This window comes from Melozone crissalis, unplaced genomic scaffold, assembly GCF_028551555.1.
Source record: "Melozone crissalis strain CALT ecotype California unplaced genomic scaffold, PUWL_Pcris_2 ptg000016l_1, whole genome shotgun sequence".
Classification (NCBI taxonomy): Eukaryota; Metazoa; Chordata; class Aves; order Passeriformes; family Passerellidae; genus Melozone; species Melozone crissalis.
Genome location: NW_026535794.1, coordinates 41,306,740 through 41,332,203, shown reverse-complemented (window position 1 = coordinate 41,332,203; position 25,464 = coordinate 41,306,740). Strand labels below are relative to the sequence as shown.

At 38.6% G+C, this 25,464-nt stretch overlaps 1 protein-coding gene across 2 annotated transcripts in view; it reads right to left on the bottom strand.

Annotated features, from left to right (window-relative positions):
* RBMS3 (RNA binding motif single stranded interacting protein 3) overlaps positions 1 to 25,464 on the bottom strand; it is a 703,629-nt gene that overhangs the window by 137,168 nt on the left and 540,997 nt on the right. For both annotated transcript variants that reach the window (XM_054273879.1, XM_054273880.1), the window contains 2 exons: positions 16,539 to 16,696; positions 6,148 to 6,227 (listed from right to left, as the gene is read on the bottom strand). In XM_054273879.1, coding sequence (XP_054129854.1) covers positions 6,148 to 6,227; positions 16,539 to 16,696 — 238 coding nt within the window. The remainder of the gene's footprint in view (positions 1 to 6,147; positions 6,228 to 16,538; positions 16,697 to 25,464) is intronic.

Genomic DNA, 25,464 nt, shown 5'->3' with positions numbered 1-25,464 from the left:
AGCTTGGGACAGCAGCTGCACATTGCTGAGGGCATGGGAAGCACGTGGGGCCCAAAGCAGGACAGGCGTTACACAGTCCTCATTGTCACCACCAAGACTCAAACAGGAGTTTAAAATCTTTAACTGTTTGTCAAAGATAAAGACTTGCAAAGAAGATTAAACCAACAAAAGTTAAAAGAATATTCAGAGGGTTTGCGATGTAAAAGAAATTTCTGCTAACAATGAGCTGAGTTTGTGTATTTATGGAGCACAGAAAGTGAAAGATAACAGCAATTCCATAAAAAATGATAGCCAGAAATTGGAAATGGGAAAAATAAATAGAAAATTTGTTAAACTGTTACTTTTTATGAAGGTCTTTACAAGGATCATATTTTCTGATACAATGAGGAATAATTTATATAGTGCAGTCAGCAGATAACAAAGGAAGTATTTACAAACCTGAATTCTTAGAATTCAGTTAGACAAGATAAAAGATTCAGATAACATGAATATCATATACATGAAAAGAACTGAGAATACAAGTGAGAAAATCTGGAAAATAAAATTTTTGAGGATAACAATATGTAAAAGATAACCCTCTTTTTAAACTAGTTACACTGAGTATTACCAGTAGAAAATCTAGTAGAATCCTCTTTATTTTGAATTCTCTGTAGCATTCAACAAATGCTTTAAGATATCTACAAACCAATAGCTGGTTTATAGTTTTGGCTGCTGTCTTACCTAATTTAAAATGTCAAAAACATACATATATACAGACAGCTATGCAACTGCCCCAAGAAGAAATATTTGGAAGAGTTTGTCAGTGTTTTATCTATATAAATGAACAGAGAATTAAATAAAAAAAAGATTTTTAAAAAACACCAGGAGACAGGGTCTAAAAAGCCATCAAATAAAACACTTTAAGTTCATTCACTCAGAAAAACAATTTAGAGCATCACTAATGACAAACACGATAGTATTTGTTCATATACTAACAGAAAAACAGTGGAATATGTTGTTAATATCCAGTACACAGTTAACCCTCAACTGGAATATTGTTCCTTCATCACCATTTAAGGCACAATATCCTAGAAAACACGTTGCTCTCAAGAGAGTATTCCAAGTTCTAAGTCTACTTCTCTGAAGCAAAGGTTAACTATTTGAATTTACTCTCTGTGGTGCAAGAACCTGAGAGATGTCTTAACAGAAATATTTAAACTAAGTAGAGAGGCAGAAAATACCAACTGATTTTGGTGAAATGAGTCCATAAAAATGCAGTGCTTGGACCACTTTCAAAAATAAAAAAAAAAGAAGCATGCCCAGTAATGATTAAAGCAAGATATGAGATATTTGCAAATACATCTGTAGTGTTGCAGATAATTTCTTTCTATTTAAGAATTTTTACTCAAGTAAAAGTCAGCATAAAAATGATAGTCACTTGTTACTTGTGGGGTTCTTAATGTACACAAGGATCATAGTTCCCTCTTCTTTTTTTTTGTTAGATATATGTAATTAAATTAGCAATAAGATAAGGAGGATTCTTGACCATGTAATGTAGCATCCATGTGTCTCACTTTCTTTAAGTCTTCTCTGAGAAAGTAACTGGCCCAATGACCTCTGCAACGCAAAGAAAATTAAATCTAGGAAGTACTGTAACAACTAGAAAAGGTTGTGAGGGAGTATAATGGACATATCAGCAGAGGACAGTTACCACAATTGAGACATGTTCCTGTGAAATTCCAGAGAAAAGTAAGGAATGTTTACATTTTTGCAGTCATTCAGAAAGAGAAAATTAATTACTTAAAAACATCCAAGGATACTGAACAAAAACTGTGTAAATATCATTCCCTAAACTTGCCCATTGAAACTGAAGCCAACTTGTTACTGAGAGACGAATTAGGAAATTTTAATTTAATTCAGTGATTGCAAAATGTCATAAATGAGCAGGATTTGATATGAAGTCTCCTATTCATCATCAAAAACAGATGCAGTACAGAAAGACTGGGAGAGAGCTACCTGCATTATTAGTAGTGCTCTTCACAATTCGATGGAGATTTAGAGCAATACAGAATTCATTTGCTGACTTTCAGCATGGCCATACAGGGCCTATAGCATTAGTTTCACATGAGGCTGAATTCTCTATAGGATGAAAATACACCCACTGGGCTGTGCAGGTCTATTTATATCAGAGAAGCAATGCTAATAAAGGGAAAACAAAAAAACCCTCTCACAAATAAAACCCACTAAAATAATAATCACTCAAAGCTACTCAGAATATTTATGAAGTTGACATGAAATCTGCCAAGAATTGAGATTTTGCAGATTTCTGCAGATGACTGTGCTTTCTCAGTCTGAAAGAAATGCTAAGACATTAACTAATTATTTATGGAACAACCAATTATTTTGTACTGTAAATCTAAGACTGAACATCATGAAATGCTTATTAGTTGAACAAGCAAGAGAGTGGAGAAATTCCTTCTGGAGTGGAATGAAGCCAAGGAGATGAATGGAGAAGGCCCCTTAATGAGAATGATTCACTAACACAGACACAGTGATGCTCAATTTACCTAGGCACTGCACAACTGACCATCAAAATGTTTCAAGAGACAGAAAATAACCTTTACATTGTCACTGGGTTGAAGCAGAAGGGTCTGGAGGTACAAGTGCTCAGTTCAACAATTTTTAAGAAACACCAGTGATTGAAGTTAAAAAGCCAAGGAGGATGGATGTGTTTTTGCTTTCAGAAGGTACAAAGGACAGAGCCTCCAAGGTGTCCTGTGCGCCCTCCTTCCTTTCCAGTTGTAACACTGCTTTCCTGCTGCATTGTTGGCCTGGGCTAGCTTTGATGTGTGACTCTTGGCTAGGCTCAAACATCCAGGTACCCAGGACTTACTCTCTTGCAATTTTTTTCTGACTTACAAGAACAATAATAAAACCCCAAACCTGACAACAAGAAAAACCAAATTAAAAAAAATTTACCTGCGTTTACATCTCATTTGCCAAGAAAAAAAAAAAAAACCTAGTTGAAAAAGAGCTTTCTATTCAAAATTAATGTTTGAGATAACTCTTTGGGAATGTATAACTAAGTCAGGTAAGGTATAACTTTATTCTGGCATGAAAGCCAGAGCTATGGTGCCCAGTCTTTCTAATGGGCTGTTCAACATCATGTGAAAGCTACCTACTCCAGATCTTCCATCATGACTGGGTGACCAGACAAAACTACCCCTGCAGCATACGAGCATTTTATCCTCTAAATATGCTGATCTCACAAACATATGTCCCACAGAATGTATGGTGACACATCACCAGGATCACATCTCAGGGAACTCAGCAGGGGAAGACAGCAGGGATGGAGGAGAGCTGCCAAAATGATTTGTCTGGTCCATAATCCCATTGCCTCAGGCCAGTAGCACATGGCCAGCAGCCAGGTTGATTTCTTTCTTGATGGGCCTCATGCAACCTTCTATTAGCTGGTAAAGCTGAGCCAGAACATTAGAGCTTGGATGAGAGATGTGGACATAAATGCAAAAAACCCTTTCAGTTCACTGCCACACCTGAAAGAAATCCATTTGAAAATCCAAAATCAATGTAATTTAACCCTAAAAGTATTGATCCATTTTTGCTCTCATTAAGACCAGGCCTTTGAGCAGCAGAGTTAGTAACAGACAGTGTTGCATATTTCCACTAATGCTCTCTTTGTTTTTTAACTGATATCCATAAAGAGGTCACATAAATAAACTGAAGATGATTCTCCTTCCATGCCAATTACTGAGATGCTGGGAGAATCCTTTTCAGACAATAATTGTGATTTTCCAAGTACATTAGGAGACTTGATTTTCCTTCCTGCTTCATGCAAGACACTTCTGTCTTTGCTGAGAGGCTTAAGTACAGGTTCATAGCACAGATGTAGAAACTGAGTACAAGCCTTAACAGGAATCTACAACAAGAAGAAACTAGGAGTGAATAATTTTTTACACTGGATAAAATGTAAATGATCCCTTGAATCCATCCCACTGCTAATGTGATCATGTTTATGCCCTGGTTCCTTAAGAAGAGGAATGAATACAACAAATCTTTTAATTAAGGATTTAAAGAGTGACCTACTCTAATAACAAGGCACAAACAGCCTCTTTTATGTGGACCAAATACCCTGTGACAAGTTCTAAGTACCTGTGTTCAGAGATACAAAATCTGCCTCCCAAAACTCAAGGACAAAATGGGATCTTAGAGATACCTCCTGCATAGCTGAGTGAGTTCAGTTAATGGTTCAGTGATTTGTTTTCCCAAGCTGCATTATGCTATATCTGCATCTGAACAGCGCGCAGGTAAATTAAAACCTTTAATATAGTCACTTCCCAAATAATCCTTGCAACTAAATTCCATCTGACAACAACAATCATGAGAGAAACAGAGTAGACAATCTTTTCACACGGGCATCTTTTCTTCCTCAAGAAACTAAGAACTGATTCATGTCCTTGAAGAAAGCATCAAAAGTTACAGCCATTAAAATCCAATTTCAGTGTATCTCTTGAAATGAGATAATGAGAAGTAAATAATCAAGTAGTAAAATAAGCTGTCTTATCAAAATCCCTGTTTCGATGTACGACATTGTTCATGTTGAATACCCAGTACATTTCTGATTATTTAAAAATTAAAAAAAGAAAATTATTTTCGTTTTATAGCTGTCATTCTTTACCATGTAGCTTTCTGTCTCTAGCAGGCTCTCTAAGAATATTCTGCTTTAATACTGGATTTAATGATGTGTCCTCTCTGAGACAACTGGGAATGTGACCATGGAGCACACAGACTTACACTGACAAAGCCAGCCTTTACTGACTCCTTGCTATTCACACTCTTTCCATTGGGTGTTGCTATGATATTAAACAGATTACTGCTGGGACTCCAAGTGTGCATACAGAAAGGCAAGGCAAAGGTTAAAGTTCCCTGCCTATGCTGCTCAGCCCATTGTTCTACGCAGCCCAAGTTTGTTGTACTTGACAAAGTTGGTGGTGTAATTCACTAGCTAGTGCTGAGAAGAACAGACACTGACTACTTTTGAAAAAGCAGTCTTAATATGGAGTCTTGCAGCTTGTACTAAAAGCTTTATCTTCTTTCATGAAGGTGATCTGACTAAAATTTATATGTACATTGCAGCACTCAATTACTGTACACTGTAGCTGTGCAGATGGCTTTCTTTTAATTAGAGTATTCAGTACATCTTCTGCATAAAGAACCAGGCAATGAATAAGAAGAAATTTAATGAAAGTAACTAAAAAAGGAAATAGTTTAAAGGAAGCTAGGGGGAAAAAAAAGGCGGAGATAACTTAGGACACAATTCTTGCAAGCATTTCCTGCTCATTTAGTGCAGCCCTTCAGGAGAAATCCTTAAAAATTTGTGGCCTTAGAGAGGTCTTAGCAAGCAGTAAGTGTCGAGCAACTGATCACTAAACTTTGCACAGCTGATGAATGCATGGATGATAGCTAAAGATTTGAAAAGCAAAATAATAGCTGGAACTTGACTTTCAATGTGGCACAGACACACCAGTGAATGTGTTCTGAGGGTATTGTGAGAAAGTGTCAGAACTTCATTAAGTTATGGCAAGAAAAAATAACTTAATATTTGAAATATCCTCAGTATTAACAGCTACTGCTGTTAATACAGATACACATAGCAAGCAATACTAAGTGGTAACTGTGATGAATATACAGCTGCTACAATCTGAAATCCTGGATATTTAATAATCAATAAAGAATTGATAATCAAGCTTTTATATAAGTTATATTCCTAGTTTGTTAGAAAAACATTGGCATTTAGTTATGTGGCCGCTATACTAACTGGGGAAAACAACAAAAAAAAACCCAACCAACCAACCAAACAAAACCCAAAAAAAACCGTCAAGAAAACCACATTCAAAAGGAAAAAAACACAGCAAGACAACATGAATTTAATGTTCTTAAATTTGCTGCTGTCAGGCACAAATGCTTAAAACATACAAACCAGGGTAAGAAAAAGTTGCTATGGGTCATAAAAGATAGGATTCAGCCAGGGAGGTTATATGCCCTCTTAGCAGGGGCAGCAATTTAAGCCACTCTCAAGATAAATTCCAGTATTTCTGTATTCTAAACTCTTCAGTGAATTTTAAATTTCACAATGATGGCTAGACTTACCTGGTAGACCGGGTGGGGTTTTCAGATATTTGCCATTAAAATGTTGAATTACTACTTCACATTTTTCTGTAGACTCCATTCTGGAAAAGAGAAGAGAGTGCGATATGGGTAGAGGCAATATGTGTTACTAGACTGCTATAGGAGCACTCAGTCAGCAAAAAAAACCCAAAACGCGGGAGAAAAAAAGGATAAGCACAGATGCTGAGAGAAACCTTCAAAGCTGTTGTTGCTGATTTTTGCAGAGAAACTGGTTGAGCCCATTAGAGTGTGGCTCCTGAGGAGGACTTGTCACCCTCCCTGCCTGCAGCTGCGCTCCCAGCTGTGTTTGAGCACAGCCCTGTCAATGAACAGACCCCTTCTGGCTCCAGGGCATCACCCAGAACAAGGACATGCTTTATGCTCTCATGTGCTGCTTGGAAAAGCAATGGACACGTTTCTAGACTCCTACTGCTCCCAAAATAACTTCAAATGGCTTAAAGAAATGAATTGCAGGATTTGGAGAAGAACACGGAGGATTAAACAACAATTATTAAGGATTACAATGTTAAGAAAACAACCTGGAAAGACAGGCTTTATAGTAAAACCAAAGACAATGCATATATGACTATTACAACATAAAGCCAAGTTCTGGGTGAAGAAAGTAATTTATGTGCAACACCAGCTGAGGAAATGCCTAACTGTTCATCTTCTGTAAGTTCAGGATAACTTTCAGCATTGAGATATTAAAATATTAACAGTGAATTGGTAAATGTATTTTTGAACAATTGTAAAAATACAGAGTTACTAGTCAAACCTCAAACGATGGTTATACCACATCTGGAAACTCACTATTGCTTCAGATCTTCTAAATTAACTGCATACAAGCCCAGAAAAAGCATTAACTTTGCTACAGAGGGGGTTTAGAAACTTTGAAAAGAGGAAAGAGAGAAATGGAAAGCTGGTAATTTCCTAGAAAAGTTGTGTTTATAAACCATGTTCAATGCTCCTTCATTGCACCAGTATGTACCTCCAGGTATTCTCCACAAAATAACTCTGCTGACATATATATTGCTTACTTCTCACAAGTCTAGATCATTTTAAAATGAATTTATCCACTACTCTTTCTGTCACACAGTTTGGGGAAAGAGTGGTTCACATACAGCAGCAGTTTGTCTCCCAGGATACAATTCTTCTCGAGTCCGAAAAACCACACCACACCATACCACAAAGAAAACAAAAAAAAAGCCCTAAAAATCCTGCCTTTCCATTTAATTTTTTGAGGAAGTCAGTCTATTGTGCAATTGTTTCAGATGAAATTAAAACTTTCCCCTTCCAGGTGTATCACTGTGTATCATGTGGGCTGGGCCATTTCTACAAGCACAAAGACAGTGACTTAGATTGTTCGCTTTGGCTTCATTCAGGCTTAACTAAGCGAATGTCTGCGCTGAGCCTTTAGAGACTCTTGTCTCTGAAAGAATAAATGCAATAAAAGTCTGTTTTCTGTAGCTGCAGGCACTTGGTGTCAAACCATGTTATGTTGCACCACACAGCAGTGACAATTTCATTTTAATACATGGGGTACATTTTAACAAGCCAAAGCAATCCCTGCAAAGAATGCAATATATAAGCTGCCAAATGAAAGAGACTCAGCGCACTTCATGCGTTTTATGTGGGAAGAGAATAAAAGTGAAACCCACAGTGTTCTGGGATAAAAAGCCCATAATTCGAATAGCACTCTGAAAAAGAATGTGCACATTTTCCTCTCAAGTTTCACAATTAACGGCTCTCAAATGCCATTGCTGGCTATCTGTAATCTGGCACACGCTTCGCTTGAAACCGACACTGGCATTATCGACTCAGCCTGAAAAGGCAGCACAATAGACAAAGCCCTCTATACATGCTCCCCTCAGATGTGTTGCTGAGTAACAACTGCATCCATCCTTTGCCCGCCCCACCTGAGCCCGCGTGTGCTTTCTGCAATTCTGCCCATGGGGTGGCCTTTCCCCCCGGCCGGGCAGAGGCTGGCCAGGCAGCCACGCACTCATCAGGAGGGCGTCCACCCCAGGGCCACCAAAACATGAATTGCAATTGTCCACAACATCCCTCTGCTTAGAAAGGAACCTTTAAAAGTGAGTTCTTCAGGATGATTAGCTCATTGATTGACTGGGAAAAATTAGGGGTACAGAGCAACGAGATGTATCAGCAAAATTCTGATTCTTGCCTTAACAAGACCCTGGGTGTAGTTTAGTTAAAATTCTGACCAATATTAGCCATTTATGTGGCTTTTTATGTGTCAATGTCTATGGCAGGCACCTACACACGAGTTTAATCTATCCACACGCACAGATTCACACATTACTCCTCTTCTTGTTTTATCCATAAAGATGAGCTGTATCTGGGCAGAGATCCCAAAAATACACTTTCTTTAGGTCCACATTAATAAATTCCTCCTACTTTTCCTTCAGAAAGCTGCAGCACTCCTCTATTGTAGAATGTGCTTTGAATTATTCTTCTTATATGAGCTAGCAATGTTTCAAAATGTTGCTTGAGACTGGTATTTAATAAAAATATCACTAATGGAATCGTTATATGCTAAAAGGTTTTCAGTAAAAGAATGTCAGCTGAACACGGGAAAACTTGGGAAAAGAACACACTTAAATATATTTTTTAATTTAATACATTTTTTAATATTGGCATTCCTTTCATAATGATAGAACAAAAATATGACAAAATATAATATTCTGGATAAAAGATAAAGATCCTCGATGCTTCAAAACTTTCTACTGAAAGAGACAGATATTCAGTACTTGCTGGAAAGGAAAGGAAAACAACTTCACGTGATAATAGAAATTTGGTCTCATTAGATAATTTGTGAAGTGTCACTTTCAAATTCCTGTCAATTGTATATTTTTGGTGTTTATCCTAAGAGGATATAAAACAATAATTCCTCTTTAAATGAAATTTGGAGGTAATCATAATGCAACTAAATATTATTTTGAACCAGGAGTGCACCCCAGAAAAAAAATAATTATCAAAGTCATAGGTTTTTATAATTTTTAAAAGGTACAGATAATTATATAAACTCAGAAGAACTAATAAAACTATGATAATTTATTTTTACCTGTGTCTGTATATCTCCCAATTCTGGAAACTAAGTTGTAGGGATCCCAAATACAAAATAAGTAATGAGACTGTCCATATTCTGTCCAATTTGAAAAGAAGTAATTTTTTTTTACATCTGAAGAATGTTTTTATGATTCTTTCTAGCTATACTTTGTAAACTAAAGATAATTCAATATGAAAAGTAAAAGAAAAGAAAATCCAAACAAACTTAAACAGTGGATGCTTAAACAAATATCAAAACCAAATAATTTGATGTTCAGATCTTGCTATTAAATACTTATTATATTTATATTCTATTATTATATTATAGAAATAAAATTAAAATAATTTATTTTATAATATTAAAATTCTATTATATATCTCTCTACAGACAACAATGGCACCAAAGTAGTCATTATGTGTTGTTAGAACTAATAGGGAACATCTAACATGAAAATAAAATGAGAAGAGAAGAGAAGAGAAGAGAAGAGAAGAGAAGAGAAGAGAAGAGGAAATAAAAATTATTTTAACTGCCTACCTAAAGCTCTTATACATGCTTATTATAAAGATTGATGCAGTGTCAAGAAACAACTTAATACAATTTTTATATACGGAATACCATGGTAATTACATAATTATTACCTGAGAAATATTCAGTACCATGTAATTACCACTTAGTGGAAAAGTGTGGGTTTGGTTTACATATATCCTATAGTCACTTTGCTTAATAATAATAATATAAATGAGAATCAGGCCTATTTTTTTTAATATCCAAAATAAATATTTAAAGATTAAATTGTTACTCCCACGTTTATGTTATGATCAACACAATAATATTGTTTACATTTAGAAGAGGGGAATAATAAATCTTCAAGAATAATGTTTCCTTACTATTTAAGGCATTTTGCAAAGACGGAAGCAGGTAGGTAATAACAGTATTCTACAGTGAGGGGAGCCCAAAGAATGGAGACCATAGTAAGAATACATACCAGAGAACTGAATTTCTTTAGCACATCAAGAAGATGACTAGAGGGGCAGTCTGATAGCACATAAATACCTTTGTGGGGAGAATCAACCAGGGAGTAAGGACGTCTTTACTCTTCCTGAGAAAGTTGTAGCAAGAACCAGATAAATTCAAAAGAGAAATTAGGCAGAAACACTTAACTGCAAGGAAGATGATCCACTGGCAAACATTAGAAAGAAAATTGGTGGTCCTTTTTTTCTGGTTGATGTCTCCGAATAATTTCTGAAAGTCTTATTTTAGTAAGACATGAGCATTATCTCAATATTAGGTAACAGGTAGTATTTCAACTGCTAGGATATAAAAGATGTGAGGCAAAATTGTCTACAGGTCTCAAATACTCTAAAGAGTATCTCTAAACAAGATAGCTTTGATTAGCATGAGGTTTCCTGTGTTTTTCATCCTTCCATGGAAATACATTCACTAGTTTATAAATTTATTTTGCTAATTTAATTCCAGGCATTCTAAGACCCTGATGTGGCTGCAACCTGATTTCCTCCTTCCCTGTAACAGATTTAGGTATCTTATCTCCCCAACTTTTCAGTCAGTAAGAGATTGCTTCAAGATGTTGGTGCTTTTTGGTTTGGATCCATTTTATGTTGGAAAAAAGCTATTCCCTTTGCCACTCACAGCCTAAGAAGACATTTATTTTGACAAGTTCTCCTCATGGCTCACAAATTATATCTTTTCCCAACATGTCTTGCCTGTATATTCTTCAACTGTCTGCTTGAACAACAGGAGGTTGTTTACTGTCTCAGATAAATATAAAAAATCTACAGAAATCACTCTTTTCCTCTGGAGATGTGGTTCATTCTGTACCTTGCAGCATCACCCATTATGCCAAGGTGAGCTGCCTGAGCATCTCTGCACTACAGTATCTTTTTTTAGAGATAAAAAAACTCCAGAGACCCAAAACCTCTTTGGGTCTGCTCTCCATAGAGAAACCTGTTTGGGTCAGAAGAAATAATTTCATTACATATACATTATCCTGAAAACCTCTGAAAGATGCACAGTCTCCTTTAAGGAAAAAAAAACCAACAAAACCATAGAAATTAAAGGTTCATCTCTCTAGTTTTACTTCAGTGGAAACTGGAGCATAACCATTTCTACTGAAATCCATGCAGAGCTTCTATAAATAGAATAATGATCCTGTGATGGCTCAAAATCTCATTTCCTAGTTTTTGTTGCTCCCTCTTAGTTGCCGAGTTGAATATTGTTTCCAAAGACTAAATTTAAGACATGTAAAATGGGGACAAGTAGGAGATAAGTTTAGTAAAAAAGATAGAAAAAGCAAAGAAAAGCAACCCATTAGAAGCTTTCCCAGAATAATAAGGTAGGGAAAAGATGAGGATGAAGCCCAAACTCCCAAGAGCAGAGTGTTTAAATGCCTCACTACAGACCCTCAGCTAGGTCACAAAGGGATGGAAGCATCTCCCTGATGTGTACCTTTGCTCTGAGGTGACAGCTAATTGAGAATCTCTTGACTTTGGTCATTTTCTGGGAACAGCATCATAACATTTTTTTATGACCATTTGTGTTGTACACATTTTCTCGTGTTACTGGAGAAGAACAGCACGAGCACACAGCCATTTCCACCTAGACCTAGGCTGATTTATGCTACTGTCTTCACAGTCTCAGGTTAAGTATTATACTGGTGCCTGCCAGCAGTGCAATACTTGACTGTCTGACTGTCAGCATTTCCATCATAAATTCCTGTTTTCAGAAGCTTATGACTTCGTTGTAAAATGTCGCTTGTGGGAGGAATCTTGCAAGGTCGTTTTAAGTTACAAGACAGCAAACAAAATAAAAAAGTTAGTGGTTTCTAACTCTTTCTTTGCACTTTATCATTTAAAAAGACCTATAAAATGCTTGTTCTGCTGTTCAGCTGAGTGTGACAAACCTGTGTACGGTATTATTAACAATACTATCTCTTTAGGGAAGATACTTAAATAATACTTGAATGGTATTTTATTGTGGGGTTATAAAAAGCAATTTTTATTTCATTGATTCAGTGGTACCAGTAAAGTCCCTCTCCAAGGTATACACCAATATCTCCTTACTCCCTTTTCCAAAGTCCTAAAAGTTCTTCAATTAAACTCACAGTACCTCAGGCTTGGATTATGCAAATTACTCAGCCAAATTATCTAATGGCTCCCAATTTTCCAGCTTCCTCCCTCATCAACTTTCAGAGCTGCATATTCATTTTCATCTTATGGAGTCCCATTGATTTTTGTCTAGGGATCCGTATGTATGATCCATACGTCCTTCCCTGGAGTTTGCTTCTCCCTGCTTCTTCCTGAAAGTGCAGCTTCACGCCTGTCAATTTTCTTAGGGATGTATGAAGTCCACCAAAAATTTTTCAGGTGCCACAGCAGATGGAAATCTGAGGGTCTCAGAGATACAACCCTACCACCCTGCAGTGTTGCTCTGAGGCTTTTCCAGGGAGGCCTTTCAGTGGAAAAATATCACCACAGACATTTTTTACATATATCACACAAAGTCTTTGGAGCATGTTTAGGATTTCCAAATTAGTTTGGAAATCAGTTTAATATCTCAGTTTCACCTGAGATATTAAATTATAAAGCAATTTCCTGTGTAAGATGCAGGATATGACAGATCATTCTTCTGACTGAAAGTAGGAATGATCCTTATAATATCTAAGCCTGAACTACCATCCCAGATGATGGATTTATTCAAGCTAAATTATAGCACCTTTTCAACCACCTTCAATTAAACCCTTGAATAAGGAAGAACAAAGCAGTTTTTTTCCTCTTCACAAATACATCCCTAAACTGCCTGAATGTTCTTTATCCCCTGGTGCTGCTGACACTTCTGTCTCCAAAGTAGCAACATTGCTGATCCTCAGAAATCTCTCTCTCTAAATATTCCTCCTAGCAAACAGCACCACTGCTTTGCCTGCACTGTGATTTTGTCATTCCTTTATCTTCTGTCACCTTAACATCTGGAATTTATCCTCTGTGGGCCTGTGGAAATCCAAGTCTTCCAGCACATACAGTTGCTCTTTTTAAGTGGCAACACTTCTTTGGGATGAAGATAAATATTTCCCTCCATGCTCTCAATACCTTCTCCTATCCAGTAATTCCAGCCTCCCTCAAAGACCTTCTTACTATCTCTGATCTGCTTTTTACTCATACCATCAACATCACTACAAATGTTGTCTGCCAAACTCATAAAATATCAACTTTAAAATTATATCTTGAAATTTCAAATCCAGTTCCTGTGGATTTCTTTCCTTTTTTTTTTGTTTGTTTGCTTTTTGTTTGCTATTGTTTTGCTCTCTTTCATCTTGCTGATTATTTTTTTCTGGGTGAAGGACCATGTTTTTGTTCTAAGCTCTGAAGAATACACTTACACTTTTGAAATGAAAGATCAGCTGCGGAAATTATTAGACAACTCCCAGCAACAGGTATTTAAGAGAACCACCTACAAATTTAAGCATTGTGACAGCATTCTGTGCAATGGCACCACAGTGTCATTCCCTCTTTTAACAGGCAATCTTACAAAAGACTGAACTCAAAGCTTCACATCCAAAGAAGTGCCTCCTTTTTTCCAATATCCTACTTCTAGTAAGCATTTCTGTCCCCTCCTATTTCTCATTTCTCTCTCTGCTCTAGGATAGGCTGTGTTTAGTCTCAGCTTCTCCTTGCAGGTGTCAACAGAAACAGCCCTGCCAAAGACCACAGCAGTGTGAGCCCTGTGGAATGCCAGCTCCCAAGGAGAGTCTGAAGGCAGGTAAAATGGCCTGGAAATAAAAATCATGGGCCAGGGGTGAGGCAGAGGCAGATGTGTAGAGTTTATAGCATGGATTGGCTTTTATGAAGCCACAGTCGAAATCTAAAGTTTCCTTTCTCCGGCCCCTTGCTCATAACTCTCCTCCCAAAAATCTCCCCTGGGGTGTACCCAGGCATAGTTGGCTCAGGCTACAGTGAAATGCTCTGGAAAGATTCAGGAAAATCTGTTCAGTTGCTTTTGAAGGATGCAAAAGAGAGGAAATTGTTTCATGGCTTGACTTTCACTCAGAGTTAGTTTTGTACACACATACTCTAAGGGAGGCTGTTAATGTCACCAGACATAACTAAGATAATTTTGATCCAAGAACATTTGAAGTTCTCCAGGTTATAAATGATTGAGTAGCCACCTGCAGTACTATAAAACTGCTAGTCATACCCATTTAGAAGAAAAATCTGACAATAGCTGCCTACCTTCAGTCTTTACTTCTCACTGTTTTTGAATGAATACGCTTATTTTGAGATTGACTATTTCCATGATTGGGCAGACTCAGAAAATGACTTTTAATCATCATAAAATGTAATTAATAACTTTGAAACATCATATTTCAAAATTGCTGGATGCTGCATCATTTCAGCATATGCAAATTTAATTTTTTTCTCCGGTGCTTCTGTGGCTCTGTTTAGAGCTATGCTAAGCATCATGGTATATTCCACAGGCAGGCAAGATATACTGTGATAAAAGGTCCCAATCAGAATAGCCAGGATTCTCACCTGGGGTGCTGATTTGAACTTCTAAAATCTTATTTGGACTGGAAATCCAGCTTCCACCCCCTACCTATACTGCCTTGGTGCCCACGCCATAGGCACACTAGAATGAAGCCTTCATGACTACAAGCACAGCTAAACAAATTAACAACCTGTTTGCTCTGACATACAGGAAAAAGATACCAGGTAGCACTTCTTTACATACCATATAGCACTTCTTTACAAAAAGAAAGTCAGCTGGTTATGTAATTAAATATTGTATTGATAATTCTGCAAAGCCAGGAGTCAGCATTCAACTATGGTTCTAAATTCCTGGATTAACTTTAGCCTCACTCAAATCAGTGGGAGATCTCCTGCACTTTGATGGAGTGAAGGTTTTACCCCACTGTCATTGACATGGTGAATTACACAACCTACAAGTTAGATCATTAAAGATCCCTGAAATATGTTCCATAATTAAATACATTTTCAAAAAGTAAGTCAATTTTCAAAAAACGCGAGTTTATCCATGACTTAAACTAATCTATATTTAGTGAGCTAAAAAAAATCATGTCATAATTTGCAAGAATTCAGTGTGCCATCTTTCAGCATAAATGTTTTGCCTTTTCTCATTGAATTCAGACAATATTATCTAAACATTTTTTGTGCATAATGACCTTTCACATCAAGGGCTGAGGTAACACTACAATGTCACTTTTCTAGAAAGGTAATGTTTCATCACACAGTGCCTCATTTCACTCAGTGGTATTATGGTCCTAACAGAAGTGCCATGATATACCAAGATATGATGGATTTCAAAGAAATTTTATGGATGAAGAAAATCCCTTACAAAGCACAGTGTTATGAATATTCTGTAGAAACAATGATCTGGGATTCTTTTTTTCCCCTTTTCTTTTGAAGCAGAAGACCGATTTGCAACAGAATTGCAAATTTCTCTTCTTATTTGTTTTTTCAATACCTTTCTATATATAGCACTCTATTTCTTGGCTTTTGAAAAGAAAACTATTTGATTTGAGAATGTTTCAAGCTGAAGAGAATCTATGTAAATATTCCCTGAGAGTAAACATGAAGCCTTGTCTATCTGTACTAACAATGAAATACATGGTAATAATATGTTGCCCATTCTGTCTAAAATGTCTGACTATTCCATCAGGGCTTTTTCTATGCAAATATTTCTCCTTAAGCTCTTTTCATAACTGCAGTTCAAGGAAGCTTGAAGGAAGCTTCAAGGAAGACACGTTTCTTCAGTCACAGTTCCTACCCTTTGCTCTTCCAGCTGCTAAGTTTACTTTCTCCTGTTGCAAAAATATTGTCAAATATTTAAACAGTTTCATAGAATGGTTTGGGTTGGAAGGGACCCTAAAGACTGTCTCATCTCTCTCCAGATTTCTTACACGACCCCTTCAGGTACTGAACGGCTGCAATAAATTCAGTCCAGGATCTCCTAAGCACAGGCCTTGGTTTCTTTACCAAGTGTGTGCTTTTTGCTGTAGGACATTTATTATTACCCAAGCTTTATCCTGAATGGATAGCTTACTATTCCCAGCCATTTTTATTTACATCTACTAAAACTGAATTAACCAGTTTTTAGAGCAATGAAATGAACATCCTTCTACACTGGCATTTTCTGGTGGAAAGAATGGATACAACCTGATAAAGGTGCCACTCTGCATCTTGCATAGCTGTGAGATTTCAAAGCTACAGAACAGACAGCAACTGCAAAGGACCAAAGGCGAAAAAATGTGCATGAAAAGTAAGAGCAAAGGTTTCACCTGGCAAAGCCGACTCCTCTGCTGACTCCATTTGCATCTCTTAATATTCTGGTGGAAATGACATGTCCAAAGGGTTTCAGCATATTCTCCAGTTCCTGCTCATCCATGGACACGGGTAAATTTGAGATGTATAGATTTGTGGGATCTTGCTCTTGTTGCTGCGACAAAATAAGAGAAATATCCTCAGTTAGGCTTAACACAGTAGAATAGCTTATGACTTGTACAAGAAGGGCTGCTCAAAATAGGACTAAGCCAAGAATTCATAGCTGCATTAGAAGAAAAGCTGGGTAATCTTTTCATAAAGGCAACATATTTGCCAAATTTCTGCAAACTCTCATGCATGTGCTTAATTCTGTGCGTGATTGCTCTTATTGAACTCAGTGACACTACTCATTTATAGAAAATTACTCTCATGAACAAGTGTTCTTGGATTTGTGTCCTAATTTAGCAAAGAGATCGTGAAGAAAACGTGATTTCTCCAAATGTGCAAATGTTAACATAAATAAAGGGAAAAAAAACCCAACATATATTTTAAGCAGATGTGCTTTCCAGCCTGAACACTTCCCATTCAGCCTGTTCATCATGAAAAAGGTTGGTTGAAAACACAGAATACTTTTCATAGTATCTTCTCCTGTTCTTTCCCCATCTAAAATGCCTTCCTTAATAATAAGCAACAAGATCTAACTGGGCTGGGGGAGGAGGGGGGAGTTCTGCAGTTCAACCTGTGGTCCTGGGTGACACAGGTCACGTGCTTATTCTGAGACTAAATGAAAACATCTTATAAAACAAAGCCTGTAGCGTGAATAATTGAAAAAACAAATTTGAAAGCAGTTTCTTGTTCTATTTCAGCTCTTTAGGCTAAACTTTCCATTTTGGTAACCGCTCCAACTCCTATTCTTGCTCGCTGAACTCTTGCATGGAAACATGAAAGAGACATAGATGCCATATGTAAAATAACTGTATTGAAGTAATAAAAAACCCCTTGTCTACAGACAACCAGGTCTTGATTGCATTAAATCAATTTAGTTATGCCCTTGCAAATTTTCATGGCTCTGTCCATTTTTATTGATATAAGCTTTACATATTATCTGATCACCTGCCAGCACAAGCCTGACTAGGATCAGGCATTACTACATAATCACAGCTAATGTTAAATAACCAAAAATATAAGATGCAATCATTATATTGTGCAGTAATCCAGACAACACCTTCTCTGAGAAAGTTCTCTGAGACAGAGTTTTTAATTCTTTTTATTACACATTTTAATAGGCAGAATTAATTTGTACCTGTTCAACATTGAGTTGACAACAGCAATACCTTTTTTTGCTGAGTTGTCCTAAAATCAGATTAATAACCTTGCAGCAGCACTGCAACCTTGCACTGTTATGAAATTACACACAGTCCTGCAGCCATCTGCCCTGGTTTAACTAAACTAGTTTCAAATTTCACTCCATTAAAATCAGTGAGGATGTGCCTTGTCAAACACAATCATGCATTCTGTTTCAAGATGATGTATGAAGACAGGACAGAACCAAGATATCTGCTTCATCACTGCCTTTTACATTCAAGGCCTCAATATTGGAAATTGCTTCAAGCTGTGATTCACACACACCATCTTTGCAGTGGCAAGAATGACTAAGGCAAATCTAAGGTAGCTAAGTACCAGCATCAGAAGCTGAAGTTTTTAGCTTCTCTTACCTCAGGCTCTAGGGAAATTTTAACCCTTTTGGATAAGACAAAAAAACCTGTAAATAGAGACCCTAGAAGGTCCAAAATCAGGAGGCATGTAATACTGTTATGCTGTTTAATGTGGATTCTGTTCTCAGGGTTATGGATGTTTGTCTTTGGATGGACTGGCTAATGACCACTGCATTCTAGCTTTGCATATCCTGACTCACTACCTCACGAAACAACACATTACTGTGCATGATGAATTCTTTTGTTTTACAAAACAGAAATAAAAGACTAAAGCAGGCATGTTTTCAAGCTGCTCTCCATAAAAATATACCCAGTTATTACCATGTCTTTAAGTAAGGGGCAGAAGAGAGGAGAGGAGCACCATACACGTGAACACTAAACTTACTGCAAATTCAACTGAAGTGACAAACCTCAAATATAGAAAAACCTTATTTCCCTTTCCAGTTATCTTTCCCTGCAGTTATCTTCCTTGCTCTCACATCAATTTACATTTATACACATCCAAAAGCTAGTTCCTCTCCAGTAACCAAAAGATGCTAGTGAGGGGTCAGAACTGCTACAGTACCAACAATGGAAGGAAAATTATGCAAACAGTCCTGGTGGGAAGGTAGACAAGAAAAGAAAAGGAATATGAGCTTCAGATCACACTTTTAGCTTTGGGAACAGCAAGGAGACAAGAATGCAAATAATTTTCTTTCTCTGTCTCTTTTTTTCCTTTTCTTTACGCTTTCCCCCTTATCTGTATGCAAGCTATGTAAGTTTTATTGGTAGTTCCCCCCTTATCCACCCTCCACACCCCAAAACCATATAAAAAATGAAACATGTAGGAATTTGGAAGCATCTTCATTGTTACTAAGTACTTTATAAGGGTGAGCAATAGAGGCAGGTAAAGCAGAGGCATTCAAAAGCAAATTGAAGCAGAAAGTTTTGCAATTCCAATTGGCTCAGTTCTTCAGAAATAATTCCATTATTATGCAAACCTCTACCTATTGATTGGTTAAGGGCTTTCATTAATCCACCAATCAATGCTCAAGGACTAACATCTCTTGCTAATATTTAGAAAAAAATATGCTGATGAAATCCCTGTAGCCAAAGACCAGACTAATGTGGAAAAGTGGAGTTATGCATCAGTAACTTCACGACAGCCTCTCCTTTCACTGAAGCAACTCAGTCCCACAGCACATTAAAATGAGAACTCCTCCTTTGACTACTCGGTTTTCAAGCTGGGTCATACAAACAAAATAAATAAGAACCGTTGCCAATGTGTTTCAGTTCTGAACCAGGAACACATAAGCCTTTTAACTGTGCTAGAGATTAAATGTCGTTGTTTTAAATATCCATGGAAAGTTAGCTACACTCTGAGGATGAATGAAAAACTAGCAGACCATAGTCACTCTTTCACAGGGATTTGCCAAGTCTATCTTTTATCAATGTGATAAATAAATGCTGCAAACAGAGAGAGACAGATGAGGCCACTCATGCTACCTCTGCAATACAACAGTGTTTTCTAAGAAATGAAAAAATTCACATTATTTTTCCTTACTATACAAATATAGCATTTAGAGAAATACCCCTTTCCTTTAGAGAGAATTATCAGCCCACAGAAGCCATATATCACACAACCAACTGAAACAAGATGAAATGCCTCAGAGTAATGCAGCCAGGAGCTGAGGAGGCTTTACAGGGGTGATGTGGAACCCAGCTGCCCTGTCAGTGCACAGCCAGACCCCACTGCCACCTACCCTCATGAGTCCCTATTTCTCAGGCTTGGTCCCACTCCCAGCCTCTGGCACTGAGGCTCCTTGTGCTCTTTTTTTCAGTTGTGCAGAGATCTCTGATGTTCAGTGTGGAGGTCCAAACAAACATCTCTCATTTTGCCCAAGCCTTTCCATCCCAGATTCCCCAAGCTTCTGTGTGAGATATTCTCTTCCCTATCCCTGTGACACTGCTGAGCTTTTCACAGTCAAAGGTGAGTGTCCTGCTGTTCAAAATGTGCCTATTTGTTGACAAGATAAGCCTAACCAGAACCACAAGTCCAAGCACCCCATGAACTACTTGTCTTTCATAATCCTAACAGCTGACAGCTCAGTTTCTGCCTTCAGTGGAGGAACAGCTCCCGGGGTTGCAGGACTGATGGTGCTGTTAGTATCTGGATCAGGCTCCCTGTGGTTCATTCAATGCTCTCTAAGACTTTTCATTAGACTTTAAAATGCTACTTTCCATCTTGGGCCACTAAAATCTCATTTATTATTGTCTCCAGTCCCAAAATGCACTGACTGACCAGTCATCAGTGAGAGAGCTGAAACTCTTCTGTTTGATACTGAAGGTCACTTCAGAACTGCATCTTCATCCTGCGACCCCAATAGTCTGGGCAGGAACCAAAAGGGTGGGTGGCAGAAAGCCACACGCTCACCACAAACAACTCCAACAGCACTGTGACTTGGATGCCCCACAGCTGGAGACTGGGAGCCAGCGCTGTGGGGCCACCAGCCAAGCAGAGTCTGGGCTTTGCTAGGGAGTTCACAGAATCCTAGAATCACCAAGGTTGGAAGAGATCTCCATGATCAAGTCCAACCAGTAACCTAACACTGCCAGGTCTACCACTAAACCATGTCTCTAAGCACCACTTAAAAACTTCCAGGGACAGTGATTCTACCACCTCCCTGGGCAGCCTGTTCCAATCCTTGACTACTCTTGCAGTGAAGAAATTTACCCTTACGGACCACACAAGGGACACCATGCTGGCCCTGCACTGTGGGGGAGGGACGCACCTGTGGATGCAGCCTTCCCAAAGCACACCTGTCCCTTGGATCTAATCCCCCACGAGTGAGAAGGGCCTCCCAGGGGGACCAGGGCCAGCCACTGCAGGACCACTGTCCTGGAGGCTCACAGGAGCAGGGGTCTCTGCAGGCTCTCTGCAGTGTGGCAGCACATTTCCCCTGCCTTTCCCAGGCTCTATGCCAAACACAGATAAATAATGAGTACAACACCAGGCCAAGTTGCTGCTTCATGAAGAGAGTGGTGAAGCAACTGTGCAGCCTGCTATGTGTTCCGACTGCAGAAGAACCATGCTCAAGACATGCAAGCTTGCAGGTGCAGTCTCAAGGCAAGATCAAAAGCCTGCTCCTGGCTCTCCTCACAGATGTTCATTTTAGCCAAAATCTCCCATTTGACAGCCCAAGGATTTTCCACATACAGTTTGCACTTGCACTGCAGCCCCAACGAAGCAGGGATAAACTCATCCAGTCAGTCCCAACCCTAGAAAATCCTGGCACAGCCTCCCACCTTAGGCTAAGCTCATTCTGGGGCCCTGGTGTGTGCCAGTCTGTGTGGGTACACTGAGTGCCAGAGAATGAGCCAACAACAACAAGAAAAAAGAAATTAAGTCGATTTAAGCTCCTCTCCAGAGAAGTGCATGGCTTTTTGCAACTCCCTTTGCTCCCACTGCAGCCTGTTTCACCATCATTGTATGAGCATAATACCTCAGCTCCTCTGGCCCTTGTATTCCAACGGCTTTAGCTGCATGCATATTCTGGCTTGGGATGTGTATGATAGACACTCTCAAAGTGGTCAAAACCACACCTAGAAAGGCTTAAAATTGTGAAGATTTTTTTTTTTAATTATAATTTGAAAAAAAATCCAATCTTAAAATTGGAAGGTTTAAAATTGTGAATACTACAAACCAGCAGAAGGTCAAGCCCATGTTTTGGATTGGCTCAGACCTACTCCAGTGGTCAGCAGAGCAGGCATCCTGCTGCAAGGCTCTGGAGTTCAGCAGTCAGGAGCATTTGTACCGGGAAACAGCCAGAAATTTTGTTACTGCCTTTAAGCAAGAACTGGGCCAGTCACTCAGCTCCCAAGGCCTGTGCCAAGGAAGCAAAAGAAGTTTATAATGCAGACGGTTTGAAGTACACTACACCAACAGCATTTCAAACAAAAAAAAGAACAAAACCAAACCCAGCCTAGTGGGGCGTGTGCTACAACTCCAAGTTTGCTGTTTGCCTTGCTGGGCCCTCCCAGACACTTTTGAAAGGAAAGACAACGTTCAGATGGGATTTTCCCTCCCATCTTGAGATAATCTTTGGAAGCAACGCGTGAAAAGCTGAAAGAACAATTCCTTCTTGTGTGAGCTGAGGCTAAAGCTCCTTACGCAGTACATTTAGTAATGCATTCCTGAAAGACACGTGTAGGGAGGGGCAGACAGCTTTTGGCAATGTTATTTTTTTCCCAAAAGGAACTCAAAACTCTTCTAATCTGTGATCTCAGTAGGACTGGAAACTGAGTATGTTTGGTTTATCTGGAAACCTTATGTACCAATTCCTTTTACTGAACCTAATTTATTTCTCCTTAGAGCAGCTTGATCTAGGAAACCAAGCACTGATTATGAGTTCAAACGATTTCTTTTTCCATCTTCCAAACTTATTCTGGGTATTTAACTTTGCATGTGGATCAATATGAGATTCTGAACTCCTCCTTTAAAAGATGTAATCAATATTTATACTATTGATCAACAGTACTATCAATATATCAATATTTATTTATTTGCTTGTCTTTAATAAATTGAATCTTTGTTATCCTCATTTTGACGCAGGTCAATATTACAGCTCACCTTTAGAAAAACAGTTCTGTCTGTTTAGATGCAGGTTCAAAACACTCTTTAAGCAGTTTTTTCTTCAAATTAGTTCATCTCTGCCTTATGGCTACTGCCCAGATCTTCAGCCTATGCATTGAACTCCTTGTCTCCTTTAAAGATCTAGGTTGAACTTCTGTATCCCCTCAAGATAAAAATTGTCATGTTTTTTATAGAAAAAGCCGTTTATGTGGATCCATATAATTGAAACATGATAATCTATATGGAAACATTTATGTTGTATTTCACACGTTTTCCAGCGTTTGCTCTCCATTTTGAAAACTGCAGTTGTATGGCAGCATCAGTCTCATCTTCAGTTTATTAAATTATTTCTAAACTGGAGCCTTTATAGCCACTAAGCTTAAATTAAATTTAGAGGAAGCATGTAATATTTACCCTCAGAAGATTCACATTCAATAATTCTTCTTGTTTTATTTTTTATATTTTTAATATTCACATTTTTAGTACTGCAGATCATGAGAACTTTCAGGACATCTGAAACAGACATTAATTTAAAAGCTGATTTTATGCACATTTGGTTGGATTCACAGAACAAAATTCAGAATGAAAAGACTTTCCCCCCAGTTTTCTATTGTTACTCCATTTAGTCCAGCTGCTTTTTCATATTAATATAGCATATTTTTTCACATGTGCAAAAGATGCCTGGTTTCAGACAGAGTAAGGTATTGAATTTATAATCCTGGTGTTTAACTACCACTGGTAGTTAATCCTGGTGTTTAAATACCTAATGTCTTCAAGGAACATTTAGAGATGTTCTCTCTTCACTGACCTATTCAGGCAAGGCAGGATGCTCCTAACTTACTTAATCACTGCGAGATAGGATGAATATGGGCTAGTAATGTGAAAGTTAAAAGAAAGTCATCCCAAACTCCACCACCTCCTGGTATCAGAGAAGTGACAGCAGGAAATCCTTTTCCTCCTCAGTGAGGATGGGAAGGAAGGGTGTGGTGTAGGGGTTGGGAATGGGATCTTGCCTGTGTACCTGCATGTGGTGCCTTCCCAATCAATGAAGATACACTGATATGAATTAAGTGACAGTAGTCCTGCTTTCAAAGATTTTTTACATTACAGATTTGTTTTATAAAAAGAAAGAACAAACTAAAAAACTCTCATGAAACCTTTGCTATAGCAATGGTCCAGACAATGCAGCCTTCCAGATTTGCCAATGACATATTTTAAACCATCATTGCAGTGAGCAAAATGAATGAAGGGCAGCTGCCAGGGTTCCCTATGACTTTTTCCTTGCTTATTTGCTTTCTTTTGTGTGGGCACATTTTTAACAATATAGAAAGCTAAATCAATGGCCAGTTAACTATTGATCCCTGGCTAGTTTCACTCTCTTGTTGAGGACCACACCAAAAGGTTTACAATGCTGTACAGAAAGCCTAAACTTCACATGGATTTTATAAATGCACCATGTATTAATAATATAACAAATATAGTTGAAGTTGAACTGCTAAAAGTAATGCAGGTCTCCTTGTCAAGAATATTTCTGAAGTTCTTTTACAGAATCTTGAAATTGTTTAAGTTGGAAAAGACCTTTATGATCACTGAGTCCATCCCTTAACCCAGCACTGCCAAGTCTGTCCTTAAACCATGTCCCTACCTACACATGTACTTGTCTTTCAAATCCCTCCAGAGATGACAGCTCCACCACTTCCCTGGGCAGCTTGTTCCAATGTTTGACAATCCTAATGGTGAAAATTTTTTAACTAATACTCAATCTGAACCTCCCCTGGTGCAACTGACCTGGCTACAACCTCCTTGCAGGCAGTTGTGGAGAATGACAAGGTCTCAGCTGAGCCTCCCTTTCTCCAGGCTGAATAATCCCTGCTCCTTCAGATGATTTTCACAGGACTTGTGTTCCAGAACCTTCATCAGCTTCATGGCCATTCACTGAACCCACTTCAAGCCCTTGTCTTTCTTGCAGTGAGGGGCCCAAAACTGAACACAGGATTTGAGGCACGGCCTCACCAGTGCTGAGCACGGGGTGACAATCACTGCCCTGGTCCTGCTGGCCACATTATTGCTGATACAGGCCAGGATGCCATTGGCCTTCTTGGCCACCTGGGCACAGACTGGCTTATGTTCAGCTGGATGTCAACCAGCACCCCCAGGTCCTTTTTCACCATCCAGCTTTCCAGCCACTCCTCAACAAGCCTGCAGTGTTCAGTGGTCTTATTGTGACCCAAGTGCAGCACCAGGAACTTCGCCTTGTTGAATCTCACACAACTGGCCTTTTCCCATCATTCCAGCCTGTTCAGATCCCTCCGTAGAGCCTCCCTACCCTATTGCAGATCAACACTCCTGCCCCACTTAGTGTCATCTGCAAACTGACTGAGGGTGTAGTCGATCCCCTCATACAGATCATTGATAAAGAAATTGAACTGGCCTGGCCCCAACGCTGATCCCTGGGGAGCACCACTTGCGACCAGCTGCCAACTGGATGCAACTCCATCCACCACCTTGCCCTGGTCCTGGCCATCCAGACAGTTTTTATGGAGTGAAAATGCATCCAAACCATGAGCAGCCAGTTTCTGACAGAGGCTGTGGGAAACAGTGTCAAAGGCTTCAGTA